We start from the raw sequence: 14,995 nt of genomic DNA on the forward strand, positions 1-14,995 counted from the left end.
AGAGGCTGATGAGGTTTCACATGCAGTCATGCAGGCTTGACGTGCCTAGGCAGCAGAGTACAAATGCCCTCTTAACAGCTTTATTATCGCAACCCCGCCTGCTTTCAGAAGAGAGCGTTTGAGGTATCACATCAGTTGTATTTCTCTAACGGTGCATGGAGCCTTGCATGGCATCCCATCCCTGCCCAAACCCTGCTGTTTTTTTTTATGCAGAAACATAACGCACATGGGAAATACCACAGACTTTGACCACCAAGCTGCAGTAGTGGTAAAGTCCTGGTGTTAGTGCTCTACTGCTGTCTGCAGGTGGGCCTACGTGGCTTTGGAGGGCTCTACGTGTTTGACAGATTTTAATGCCAAATGATGAGAGTTCACTGAGATGGAGGCAGAGGTGCCTGCTGCTGAGGGGGAAATCCCAGGCCGAGCAGGGTGGGCTGCCCCAACCCAACTGCCTTCAGCCTGAGCTCCTTTCACTCTCACAGTAATTATTGTGTGATAGCACACTGGTAGCAGCTGAGGCTTTACCCCTGTGGCACTGCCCAGGCAGACATTCCTCCCCAGGGCTGCGGGTGCCCTGTGCCTGCATCCAGCTCTTGGCACATCCAGCACTTCGCCTTCCCTTGCAGCAAGGGCTCTGATCACACCCTGCACATCTCCCACTGACATCTGTAGAAGGCAGTGGGTTTTGTCAGACAGTGCAGGCAGTTTTTTCCCCATCCCGGTAGAGCAGGGGTGCTGATAAGACAGGGGTGCTGTCTCTACATCCAGCTGATGGGTGTTGCTGGGGAGTGAGCCGGCTCTTCAATGTGTGCGGCTGTTTTCCCTATGCCTGTGGGCTTGGCTGGGAGCACAGGTCCCAGGGCTGCACAAAGAGTTAGTGGCACTTAGGGTGCCACTTGAAACTCAGCTTCAATATACGCTTCATATCATATGTGAATATATATACCTGTATATTGTATAGTTAGGCCAGGTACCATTGCTTTGGCATTAGGAAATTATCAACCTGGACTGAATGTTGTGCACTGTAGTCTTTCACAGCCTTTTGTGCAGGCCCAGCAAAAGCTTGACATGTAAAAGCCCCCGTGGCCTGGTAGCCCCTGGTCACGGCTGCCCCGCTGCCCTCTGGGCTGGCTGCACCCTGGCAGCCCGTGCCTCTCGCCGAGCAGTGCTGCTGCCCTGGCGCCCTGCGCTCCACTCCCTCTCCCATCTACCGAGAGCACACAATGCTCTTGCTCACCTTTTCTTGCCTCCCGTCAGCCCTGACTGCTAGGTCCTTCTCTTTTCAGTTTTTCCTTTTTTTTTTTTTTTTTTGTTCATCACTTTTCAGCTTTTCTTGCTTTATAGACCTCCAAAGACAGACCCACAGTTCATATTAGTTTCTGATGTTTTCCATTCCTGAGGGGTACTCTTTAGTGAAGTATCTTTTTTTTTTTCATTTGATAAGAAATTAATGTGCTGATGGGGCACTAGTTGTACTTTCAAGCTGGTTTCTAAATCTCCTTATCCTTTACCTCTAAAATATTGCAAGTAAGGTTTCTTTATTACTATGACCACAACATGAATAGTCATAATCTGCTATTTTAAAATGAAGCTATAAATTTCACCTGTGGCTGAATTTCTTTGTTTGAGGGGTGGGGTGGATTGATCTACAGTTATTTTAACAGTGAGACCTGAACTGCTCACAGCAGCAAGGCCAAGGGAATTTCAGCATGTGGAAGAAGAAATCTTCGGTGTGCTGTATTTTTTCAGGGCAACACACAGTGTGTTCGGACAAAGCAAGAGAGAACGTTGTGTCTTCAAGTCAGCTTCTGTGGACAAACTGGATTCAAAATAAATAACTTTTATTCGTTGCCATAGCAGAGCTGTTGACATGCTCATTTGTTTAAACCTAAAAATCTGCTAAAGTGCTATTTCTCAGTGTGCTGCTTCTAACAGCTTGAATGTCTGACATCTTTTAGAAATGTTTATCAATCTTTTGCCTTTTTTTTTTTTTCCTTCTCTGTATTTGGCTGTATTTTTCTTTCTCCATAGATACCATAGTTCAGGTGAATGCACAGTCATGTTTGATTGGGAGATACGTTAGAGATAAGTCACTTGCAGGGAAAAAAGCATTTATGGTGTTTGTGTATGAAGATGAGATTTGTAGGAGGCATGAAATTTCGTTCTTTTACAGTAAATGACTTCCCAGGATATGCTAGAAGCAGAGGTAAATGAGTGCTGATTTTAAACTTGTACCTTCTGAAACATGAAAAGATGCAGCGCATATGGTCCTGGTGAATGACATGATAGATTATAGCAAGAGCAGTCTGAGCAAATGAAATTGTAATGGAATTCCTGCTCTGGCTTTAGAGAATAACTGTTATTTATCCTGTGTTCTAAGATGCTGCATGCATACTACTGTTTATTATGTACTTAGAAAACCCTTGGCAAGTCAATAATGAATAAACGAACTTAAAGATATGACAACACTTGTGGCATAAGGAGCATAAGCCAGGATGTTTTTCAGCGTACTCTTTTGTGGTTTTGGCTGACGTGTTTCTGCAGAGATGCTAACCCAGATAGTTCAAATGAATAGTTTTGATTCTTTTTCCTGGCAGGTGTACGAGGCAGTCCCATGCTACACTGAGTGCAATCAGTATTCCTGGGTAGTCGAACCGTGGTCTCCGTGCAAAATCAACAGTGAACAAAATTCCCTCCACTGTGGAGAAGGAATACAAACGAGGAAAGTCAGGTGCGTGAAGACAAAAGCACGACTGTAAATTAAAAAGAGCTCCAACGTTCTCACATAAAGCTGAAATAACTGGCTAAGTGAATACGCTGTGGAGTCCAAAGGATTTCAAATGAAAAGAAACATGCGTTTCTGTGTGATGGTTTACAGGAAGAGCATCTCTGATGTGCAGCCTGGTGTTGTGATTGAGACTTCTTTCAGGAAGAAGGCCTGATGTTTAAATTAGGATTCTTTAACCTAGGTGCCATAGAGATATAACAGCCCCCTGAGCTGCAAAGCCTCCATATTCTGCTTTGCTAATGTTTTCCCCAAGTAATGGCACTGCATTCGCTGAAGTGGTGTTCATTATCAGGAAGTGTTCATTCCCTAGGCATGGGGGAGTAATGAGGATGTTACTAGTGGGAACACACAGGTTTGTTCTTGCTGATTGTCATTTTCTCTTCATTCGTCTGTCATATAATCAAAGTTAAAAGCCCCTGTATGAGGCTGGAAATGTTTACTCAAAGTATTTATTGAAATCTGTGAGTAACAAAAGCCTGTCATGTCTGTAGCTGTTTCAGTTGGCATCGTTAATGCCATTAACGCCACGTTTTGACCAGCCATATTTCACATAGCTTTGTGTTACATCCAGTGTCCTACTGGAGTCACTCTGACCTGCTGATATCCATCACTGTAATAAGCTGATGATCCTCTCATGAAAATTTCTGTTTTCTGTGTAGGTGTGTAAGTACTGCTGAGGACCACAGAGGGGAGACGGTACCCAACACCCTGTGCAATCAGGCTGAAATCCCGGATGAAGTTCAGAAGTGCAGCTTGTACTGCCCCAGTGAGTGTGCAGTGTCTGACTGGGGACAGTGGAGCACGTGTCCGCAGGTAGGCTTACCTGGCTGTGGTTCCATGGGCGATGTTCCTCACTCATCTTTCTCTGTCCTTCAATCACTCTGTGAGAAAATTTTCTAACAACAACGTAAATGATTTTCCAAGGGAAGTCAGGCCTAATGGATCCTACAGCCAATCTGGAGATTTTTGCATTTCTACGGAGACTGGGCAATAGAAAATCAGTTAGTAAAACACACAGAGGTATTACTATGACGGTTCAACCCATCCTTCAACCTGGTCTACAGGCAGGGACCCAAACAAGTACAGCAGGTGAGGGGTTCAGCACTGCAGTTGCACTTAAGGGCTGTCTTTGTCAGGAAGTAGTCTCAGGGAAGTGCTGTTGGGGTGATGCACATCTCCCACGGTGGCGGCACTCCTCTGGACAGGTCTTGGGCCAGAGGGAACGACAGCTTTCTCTTCTCAAAAATACAGTATTTCTCTCCAGCATCTCCTCCTCCTAAAACCCTGAGGGAAAATTTGAGGCAACAGCAACAGAAGGGCATGGCAGCAAGATGCCTGAATAATTTGTCCTGTCACCAAATACTTGAAACTTTGTGAATTATGCAGGGACTCAAGCAACTGCCAAATGTTCTCAGTTTTTCTAAGTGTGCAAGATGGAAAGAACCTGCAAATTCTGTCTTGTGAAAACACTCTGGCCTCAAGGCATGTAGTTGGAAACCTATTGTTTCTCTCTGATCAGTGTTGAGTAGGTGCCAGGTTTAATCTAAGGGCTTTTGTAACAGACTTGGTTGATGTATTTAAGTGACAAACATATATTCATTGCCCCTATGTTAACAGGGCCATTATCAAAAGTCTTAGTGGTTATTGGACAGGGATTTATACTACTGCTGACACAGGTAATTTCCTTCCATAATATTTTGTGTAGCCTATCAATATAGTCAGTAAGAATATGTCAAATAAAATCTTGTGTTTCATTTCCTGTATTTACCTCCTCCTGAGCATCATAGCTTTGATGAAGTACAATGCTCTTGTAACCAATACGGATGCTTGGATACCTTTCAAAGTCCCACTGCGGTTGGGCTGTTTCCTTGTCATTAACTTGTTTCCAGAAACAGATTTTCTTCATTTCAGTATGCAGTAAACTAATGCAGAGATCCTCAAGGCCAGTGGGTATTTTTCAGATGCCTTATTGGCAGTCAGTTGGTCATGAAGGACTGTTGTAAACATCCTAGTATCCTTAAGACACGGTGCTTTTTTGACTGAAGACTCCTTTTCAGCAATGGTGAGGTCTCTGCAGCCCACAGAAGCACAAAAGGGATGACCAGAGCTTGTGGGCTGCGCTCCATCAGGCATCACAGCTCTTGGCAGTTGCAGGGACAAGTGCCACAGTCCCTGTGTCTCCTTGTACCTCCTTTTGCCATGGTGGATGTTAATTCATAAATGTGAGGGTGTCTGCATGCCAATGCAATTAACTGAACAATATGCTTTCACAAGCTGTTCTGCAGTGCTTTGTTGTGAAACTGAGACGACTGTGTGTGGATGGAGCATGTGTTTAAATAGTGCTGTCCAGATACGAAACAATAAACAGCTTGAAGTTTTATGGACAAATAAAACCCTCCCTTTGAAGAGTTTACAGCAGTGCTGTCTCACTTTTATAGCTACACAGGCTGTTTGTGTTCCTTTGATTTTAAAAGAGAACCACGCAGCACAGTCCCTCCCAGGCTGCAGATGCTTAACAACTCCAAGGCAAGCAAGGGTTTTGCTGTATGCAGAATGACCAAACCATGGCAGTGGTATATGTTCATTCTGTGCATCGATACCAGTGTGTTGGAGTAGAGACAGAGTATAATGTGTCCAGGAGTGAGGCATTGCCAGCACCAAGATGACTGAAGCATCCTTCAGCCTCCTGAGTAGCCACAGGGAAAGGCAGTTTTGGAGAATGGCCACGAACAGGTGGACACAATCAATACTAGAGTTACAAAAGCAATGGAGTCTGTGGAGGTTCTAGTTTCATCTTTAAGGAAAAGTTACATGTTCTCAGTTGAATAGCTCCACTGACTTTAACGGAGAGCTTGCACCTGGACCTTGCCTGGAGACCCTACATATTGACACAAAAATATAAGAGTTTTTTGCATCTGGAGCTGAATCTCTTGTTAAGTCTTTTGGTCAGACCTGTTCTGCCTCCAACCTGCATCATCTCCTCCCATGGAGTCCCAAAAAACACATCAGTAAATTGGCATACATAGAACTTTTAGCTCATTAGGGCTGCCTGTTTAATTTTTGAGGGAACAATGCTCTGTAGTTGATAAACTCCTGCATGGATTCTGGTTCAACCCAAGCTGGAAGCAAACGCCTGTCTTCAGAGGATGTATAAAGCACTTTTTGTATATTCACTGAAAATACATTTCCTAAGTACGGCTCCTTTTTCTTCCCCAAGTAACCTGAAACTTTTGCAGGATCACATCATATCAAAATGAAAAGGACAAACCATACATCCTTTTTGCTCTTTTTCAAGCACATTTACATTTCATATCAAAATAGTTGGCATTCCTTTAGTCGTAGCACTCTTGTGAGGCAGCTGCCAAAGAGCATCCTGGGAAATCCTCCTGTATCTCTGGACATGTTTGGCTTACTGGAGATAAAGAGGATTTATGAAACTTGACAAATTCTAGTTTGTAAGAAATGAGCAACTCCAATTTCAGCATCATCTTTGACTGAGTATCTCTTTGATTCAAGATATTTACCTAAGATTTTGGCCATGGGAGAATTCTTTTCCAGTCACTTCGGTGCTTTGCTCCAATTTTATAGTGTTGATAATAAATTCATCCTGATAGCAGAATAACTAAGTCTTATCAGCTGAATATAAAAAGGCCTTTTAGATTAGCCAGTTTACCCTTTTTGTCAATATGTCATTGTACTCTGGATACTTCCTAGGGTATTACTTTATTACTAGTGTTTTATCTTGTAGCAATACTCTTCCCATGTGGATTTTCCACTTTTAGGATAGTAAATGATCTTGAATCATGTTGAAATCAATGAGTCATAAAGGTGGCGACTGCTTTGTCAATAGGAAGTATTTGCTTCAATACTTCTACAAAAACATGCAACATCTATTGTATTTCTTTTACATTTTTGGCTCCTTTTGCTTTGAATATTGGTGTTAGTGGGGCCTTCTTTTGTACTTTAAGATACTAACAAAATTCTTTTATGTGTATTTTCCAATTGAATTGCAATTTTTGCAACTTGATTATACTGCTGTTTTACACTGCTACACAAAGATAAATTTTAATATCTCCTCCAACAGCACTTTGCTGTGACCCAGAAATGCAGCTGTCTGAAATGTAATACCTTGAGGTTACATTTGAGGTTCTGTCTCTTTACTGGATTCAAGAAACTCATAATTACTGATTTAAAGCTTTCCTATTACTCTTGTATTCTCTATTGTAAGAATTAAATTCAGAATGATTTTCTCTCTGATTGAAGACTATTTTTTGGTTCATAAAGTTTTCTTCTTTGTCGCTAAGTAACATTCATGTAACTTAAATACCAAGCTTTAAAGGCATTTAAAATAGCAGTTTGAAGCTTGCTAGTTAGTTAGAAAAAAAATCATGAGCAAATTGGATTGACTTGCATTTTGCTTCAGAGATTTCGTATTCGTTCCAGCTACAATAGCGTGTTCAGCCAGACATCATCACTTGATTGCTCAAAGACCCAGCTAAACAATCTGGAAACTGAAATCCTATCATCTCTGTTAAATATTCAGCGATCGAATAACATGCACTACCTGCAGTGTCTTGACTTTGTATTCATCTGACTTGGAAATGTAATTAATTGACTTCAATTGAATTCATCAAAGCATTCTTAAAATGAGTTAATATGCGAGTTGTGCTACAAGTCCCTGAAATAATTACCTCCTCTTTTTTTTTTTTTTTTTTTTTTGTTAGCTCTTTGCTACTATGTGGATAGCAGTCACAGCCCCACTATCAGATCAGAGTGGCCTTCTTGTTTGCCTCAGCTGTTGGCATTTCTAGCAGCTAATTCTAAGAGGTCTGAAATTAGTTAATTATAGGAGGTTACATGTCAAGCAAGTGAGAACAGCTGTCTCTATTTCAGTGAGCATTTTCCTCATGGATCAATAGCTATGTACAGTGCTCAGGACTTGTAGCAACTGATTTATTATTCTCTTGAATCTATGGTGTGTGTGTGTGTAGTATTCAGATAACTGCTCATACTAAAAGTTGTACCAGGCAGTACAGCTGACTCACAGGTGTAGTGACTTTGGTCTTAGGTGTGCATCTGAGTCATAATGCTTTGGAAATGCTTTCCCTCTGAGCCAACTGTAAAATAGATTTACGACTCATTTGTAAACTCTGTGGCTTATTGCAAGCATTACTGACGTCTACAGAATCACTCAGGAGGTATCAGCTGTAAATTTAGCAGAGGACCTGTAGCATGCAGGTTGGACTGAAGAATGAACCTTGCACAGAGCTGAATTTCTAGACCAAGGAATAATTCATTCAGGTGAAGAATAAGAATTATGCCAGTCCAAGGCTTTCCTGGAAGAACGTATGCTGCTCCTTATGCCTAGTTGTGACTTAATTTTTTTGGATGACCTTATAAAAAAGTTATCAACTGATGTGTTTTTTTCTTGGTTCATTGTTATATTTTATTCATCTTTAACAATAATTAAAGAAACAATAGTTATATAGGGATTTAGAACTTAGATGCATCTCAAAAAAAAAAAAAAGCTACGCAGATGCATTTTAATTTCAAAAGACTGCTCATGTTATTGTAAATGGCTTGTTAAATTGTTCTGAAATATCCACATCTGCATGAACAATATAATGGTTCACTGCAATGTTAAAAATAGTCAAACCGTGTTGCTGCCAACGCATTTACCTTAGTTTGAGGTTACATGTTTCATTATGAATAGCCTGTTAAATATAATGTGGCCAGCTATTTATAGTGCAGTATGCATTATACAAGCTGTTTAATAAATTAAACAGCTTAAAGGGCTTTCTACTGGGTTACAACCTTTGTGCTATACAACTATGATGCATGTGAAAGCCTGGATCAATGGACAGCTTTTTAAATCTATCACAAAGAAGGTCTGATAGTATATATTGATATGTAATATGTTAACAACCCTTACTCAGAACATAACATTCATAACTTTACAGTTTTATTCTTTTTAATGTCCTTCTCTTCTGGAATAAACTTTATGTGCTTTGTCTGTTCTATTATTGCCTGGGCCAAAGTCTGGGAACGTTCTTTGTGTGTGTTTATATCCCTCACTTTTAATATTAGCTTAGAATAGTGGCAACTGGTCATGGTAGAAAAATGTGTCTTGCTAAAAGAAATATTAAAAATGCAGTAGTTATTGTGCCAGTTCCTCCACAGAGTGAAGAAGATGGCTTTTATAATTTCTGAAGTGAGTGGTCCTTTAGCAGAGATGCCAATTCATTCCTCCCTTAATGTGGTATGTACCTCCTGTTGCCTCAGAATACTTTGTTTCTGTTGTTGTTTATATAATCTGGTCTACAGATCCTTGGCTTTAACTCAACTTTTCCACACTTCATAGAAAAGAACGCCAAAAATGTCTGGGACAGTCTTTTCATACATGTAAAGAAACTTTGTGGATGATGTCCTTATGCTGTAGGATATTAATGAGTAGCCTGAGTTATGTGCCTGTTATTACTTCCATCCAGAAATTAATTTTATTCATACCACTGATATCAAAGGAAGTACTGTCCTGAATCACACACTCCATTGCTTACAGTGAAGGAAGAATCTAGACTAAATCCAACAAACAACATAGTCTGTGAAGTTTAAGTCCCAGATTTGGTTGGTGCCTGACCTTAAAGTTATCCAGGTCTCTGACCTTCTACTTCCATGAGTCACAGCTATGTCATTTTCTTATTTTCTCTCATATTTATGGCCAGTTAGCACCCGTATTCATCCTCCTTGTTTGATTCAGAAATCTATAATCTATGTATAGCCTGGGCAGTGTAGGAAGTAGGTTTCAGTTATGCTGAATAGAGGCAGAAATTAGACAAAGGTTTTCCTCTTGCCATGCAGATATCAAACTCTCCTAATCCCCAGGCAGAAGCAAGACTGAGCTGTCTTTCTGGTAGTACCAACCCCTGGCAGAGCAGAGCCTTGGTTTCCTGGGAAGATCAGGCATATGTTTGTTCTGGAGACACCTCCTTGCAGTTTGCTGGAGGTGCCTCCAGAGCCAAGATGTAGCCTTTTACACTCAAGCTAGAGGCAGAATCTGAACCCACCTTCTTTTCCTGTTTACTGTACCTGAGCTGCGTGCAAGGGTTGCTCTATCCAGACCCCAGCACAAATCATCAACCTCTGCAAATACGTGATACGGAGAGCTTCAGCAGCTGCCTGGGCTTCTGCATTGAGCTCAGTTCAACTATCTCCTGGCTTGGACACCGTCTAAATCTATCTTAATAAATCATTTCAATCTAAGTCTGTCACCTTGACTTTCAGTGTCTGGGCAAGAAGATTTCCTATGATGCCCAATTTAAGCCCATTGTTACATGCCAAATTCTCCAACTGTGGAACCTAGTTACAGGATTTATAACCACAGGCATAAAAATAAATAGCGTGACTGTAAGGAGATGATCTCAGAAATACAAGTCAAAATTAAATTCCCACTATTTTATGCTTCTGTTGTGTGTACTTGCCTGTCTCTGAACAGTGGTGGTGGCTGCACCTTTTCCACTTTTCTTGTGTTTCTGCTATAGAAGCAGTATTGTTTGATGCTGAGCACAAACTAGTTGCTTACAAGAAGGAATGGCCGACTTAATGTAAAAATAATGATAAAAAGCTTAATCTATGATCAGTGAAAGTAGTATTTATTAGTGGAACAGCAGGAAGTAAAATAATGTCTGTGAAAGTATAGCATTTACTTAATTGAAAGAGAGGAGTCGGAAATGAAGATACTCAGTAAAGGATTGCTGAATCACAGTGTTTTTTATTTATTAACAAAATATGTAAATTTATATATGCTTGTGATAAGGAGTATTCATTCCTAGTGGGGTAGAGCAGATCCAGTCTTGAAGTATACATCTGAATCACAGAATGGTTTGGGTTGGAGTGGACCTTAAAGACCACCGCGTTCCAACCCCCTGCCATGGGCAGGGACACCTCCCACCAGACCAGGTTGCCCAAAGCCCCATCCAGCCTGGCCTTGAACACTTCCTGTTCATGTCAAGCTTTCCACCAACCACCACCCCAGGCCCTTCTCCTCAGGGCTGCTCTCAGTCCATTCTCTGCCCAGCCTGTATTTGTGCTTAGGATTGCCCCAGCCCAGATGCAGGACCTCGCACCTGGCCTTGTTGAACCTCATGAGGTTGCACAGGCCCAGCTCTCAGCCTGCCCAGGTCCCTCTGGATGCCATCCCTTCCTTCCACTGTGTCAACTGCACCACACAGCTCGGTGTCATCAGCAAACCTGCCGAGAGTGCACTCAATTTCACTATCCGTGTCACCAACAAAGATGTAAAACAGTGCCAGTCCCAAAACCAACTCCTGAGGAACAACACTCATCACTGAAAGGGCACCTTTACTATTTCATATGGAAGAGTATTGTTGAAGAGTCAAGTTGTCTGTCATTTTCTTCATTTGTAAGAATACTCAGAATCAACCCTTTCTGTAGTCTTGCCCAGATCTTAATTAATTCTGTGATAATTGCTTACTTAAATTACTCAAATCACTTTACTCTGTTTTGCTGCCTTTTCTATAATATTACTGGCAATATTGTTCCTGTCCTACCTCCTAAAAATGTAATGTGCAGTCAGTGGTGATTGTTTTTTCTCTTTTATCTTTTTCTCTTTTATTTTTTAAGATCCAAATTCAGGACTAGATGCATGCTGCTGTTAGTGATGGCAGTGGTGACATATCTTCTTCCTGCTATGCAGCTGACACGCTTCTCTTCTTTATTTCTTGTTAATACTCACTGGAAATAATCCCTCTTCTTCAATTTTCACTGTTCACAACACGTAACTACTTCGCATCTCCTCCCTTATTCTTTGCCATGCAGTAAATATTTAATTTTTCCAGCCTGGGATTTTTGTGGGGCCCTGCAGGACTTGTGCACCCAAGCCCATTGGGATTCCATGGTGGCTGGATACTCAGCTCCCTCTTGCTCCTTTGAAAATTCCAGCTTTCATCTTTTCCTTTGCAAGTCCCTCCCTCCTGCTGCTTATTCAGTTCCATAAATATTTGGTTCAATTTTTTACATAGTTAACTTGAAAGAGTAAGGCCAGAAAATCAATTATAAAACTAAATTGACTTCTCAATTGACGTAAAGGCAAATTCAACAAATAATATTACAGGATATTAGTTACAGTTTGCAGACTTTGAGTTTTTGCATGTTTCCCATGTCCTCAGCTTGATTAAATGAACACTTTTCCTACAGAGATTCTTTATTATTCAAAACAGGTAAAAGTGGGTAGCTTATCGTATCAGCCCTGGCTTCTGAACAAGGTGGCTCATCAGCGCAGTGAGAATGCCAGCTTCAGAGCTGCAGTAAACTCCGTGTTTGTTTGGATCCTGGCAAACACAAGATATACTTCGACCTGTTGGAGTCAGGGCTGCTTCACTGTTAAAGGACATCTGAGAGGGAAAATTGTCTGGCTAACCAGTACATCTCGGTGGCTGTGTGACTGTTTGCACCACGCAGTGCAGTGCTGCATCAGTGCCCTGTAACCACACAGAACAGGATGCAGCCTAGACAGGGGGAAAATACTTTTTTATTAAAGGCAGTTATTTATCTATAAATTATGCATAATTTCTGTCTACAGGTTCTTATTTTGAAAGGAAGCAAAGGCAGGTATTTTGGAACTGGCACAAATTTAACTTCTTTCACAACGTTCATTGATTTTTTTTTTCCCTTTGGTAACATACTGCAGAAAAACATTAATTAGGAGTAGCTACTGAGATACCTTCTTTGATTTTTTTTTTTCAATTGGCAAATCATTTAAGTTATTAGTCTTCATTGTGAGGATGAGCAATCTGATTAGTTGTGGAAAAGGCAGTAAACAATTGGTAAACACTTAGCACAGGTTTAATTTTTGGATAATTGAGAACAATTAGTTATTTTAGATGAGCATGGGTATTCAAATAAGATTACCGTTTAAAATGATCTGACAAGGTGTTTGTCAGCAAGGAGGACATAATAAAATTTCCTTCATGTAGTAAACACATAAGGAAAATAGGCCCTGACAATTCAGTTTTCAGACTGGACCACACCTTTTTCCTATTTATCCTGGTATTTATTCTGTTTAGTTATGCTGTCATCTGTGCAACTAATCCAGTTTACAGCAGTATGAGATCTAGATTTATGCTGCAATGCCATGACATTTCTCTTTAATATTCACAATACGAAAATTATCCATACTTTCACCCATGCAGGGTTCTGTGTTTGCCAGCAATTAGTAGCATAATAATAAGCCTGTGGCTTTAAACTGTTAGCTGTTTTTTGTATTTAAAATACTCTCTAGAAAAATCATGTTTAAAATTCCCAAGCACTTATGAAAACATATTTCTACATGCATTGTTTTCTTGGTTTACTTTGCTGTTCCTGAGCAATCTTCGGTCCTAATGAGAGACTGTTAGGAATTAAATAGGTCATCTTGTTCAGTAAATGGCTCTGGATAATAGGGAATTATTTAATAGGGATTCATTGCCATTAGGTTCGCTGGGACCACTCTCAATTGCCCATGACCGCTTTGGGGGACTGTAGGAAAGCTCTGCCAAGTCTTGGTGGGCCAGAGCCCACATCCTTGGGGCTGGTTTTCCCTCTCAGCCTTACAAGCCCAAATGGCTATTACGTTTTCTCATAATCACCCTGGCTTCAGAGCAAGCCTATTTATACTTTTTTATGAGTTCATTTAATGAGACAAAACAGCTGTCTGTAGTGCTCCTCTCCACCAATTAGCCTTGCTCAGTGCCACAGGCATTTAATCTGCAGCACTGTGACTCCATCCTCCCGAGGCAAGCTGCTCTCGTCAGCATGAGACAGGGACGTGACAGCCAGGCTGGGGACACGGTGCTCCCCGTGTCCCAGACAATGCTTATGTTACATCTCCAGATTAAGTAAACTAAGGGAAAAACTTTTAAAATGCAAAGGCAGAGCTGGGTGGTGCCTCCATGTGCCTTCAAAGAGGTCTCTCGTGTTGCGGGGGGCAAGCAGGAGCCTGGAGGAGGGGATTTGTGGATGACTGGGTGCTGTCCTCTGCATGAAGGGGATATCCTCTGTGTGAAGGGGATATTTCTTGTGAGGCTGGAAGCAATCGGTCGCCATGCTAAGTCTGCAACCAAAATGGAGAGCAAAAATAAGGTTGGAGGGCTGGTAAAAACAAACATTTGCAGGGTTTGTGATGCACCAGAACAACTGAAAACAGGCCTTCGTTGGCTCATACTCATGTTAAAATGTGAGCACGCAAATCCTGGATTATAGGCAGCCTGACATTGGCATATGGTATCGGAGGCTTTGAAAAGTCACCCCATCTTGCTGTCAGCATGGTTATCTTGTACTCAGTGTAGCCATGGGATTGCATGTGGCGGCCCCAGCAGTCAGTGTCTGTGTGATTTACCAGGGTCTCTTGCACTGTCCATCCCTTTTGTCTACAGGTGTGTGATCCAAATGTTGTGCAAACCCGAACTCGACAAGTGCTGAGGTCTTCTGTCAATACCAAGCCCTGCCCTGAAGATTCACAAGTGAAGCCTTGTATTCTTAACCAAAATTGCTTCCAATATCAATACAATCTAACAGGTAGGTATAATTTTCCAATTTCTTCTCTGCAGGAAGGGACACCAATTACAAGGCACATTAAGCTGATGTTCTGCTTTTCTAAGTGTCTTTGCATAAAAAACCCAGCTCCTTAAAGACTTTCTCCAGTTGTGTTTTTAGTTATGTTTGCTTGTTGTGTTGGTTAAAGCCTTGGCATTACAAGAATTACTTGTTAACATCATGAATTTCACTAACGTTAATTACATATGTACATTTTTACAGGTCAATGGGTAAACGCATTATTTTAGTAGTTGAGTTAACACTTCAGGCATGCTGGAAATAAAACTAGTAAATGGGATGTCTTGTTTTTGCTGGGTGAAGAGGATGTAACATCCATGTAATTCCAGTGAAGGCAATAATACCAAAATCAGTCTGATCTGAAGGCAAAAGAGGTTGTATGGGTGGGCACAGGACACTGAGAACAAAATACATTGTTTAGGACCTTAGTTGGAAGTAGATAAATCTGTCACACATGAACTAGCAAAGAGAAAGAAGAAGTTCTTCCGTTTTAACTAGCTCAGATAATTGAGAAAAATCCTAAAAGGAGATCTGAGGTGAATTTTCAGGCTGATGGGAAGGGAGAACAGAGATGGAGAAAATGCAATATGGAGTATAAAC

The 14,995-nt window shown here is 41.2% G+C and overlaps 1 protein-coding gene across 8 annotated transcripts in view; it reads left to right on the top strand.

Moving 5' to 3' along the window:
* Positions 1-14,995, top strand: part of THSD7B (thrombospondin type 1 domain containing 7B) — a 395,835-nt gene that overhangs the window by 359,715 nt on the left and 21,125 nt on the right. For all 8 annotated transcript variants that reach the window (XM_072040738.1, XM_072040735.1, XM_072040736.1 and 5 more), the window contains exons 17-19: positions 2,598-2,731; positions 3,448-3,601; positions 14,218-14,359. In XM_072040738.1, the coding sequence (XP_071896839.1) occupies positions 2,598-2,731; positions 3,448-3,601; positions 14,218-14,359 (430 nt within the window). The remainder of the gene's footprint in view (positions 1-2,597; positions 2,732-3,447; positions 3,602-14,217; positions 14,360-14,995) is intronic.

Source organism: Anas platyrhynchos, chromosome 7, assembly GCF_047663525.1.
Source record: "Anas platyrhynchos isolate ZD024472 breed Pekin duck chromosome 7, IASCAAS_PekinDuck_T2T, whole genome shotgun sequence".
In the NCBI taxonomy this organism is placed as follows: Eukaryota; Metazoa; Chordata; class Aves; order Anseriformes; family Anatidae; genus Anas; species Anas platyrhynchos.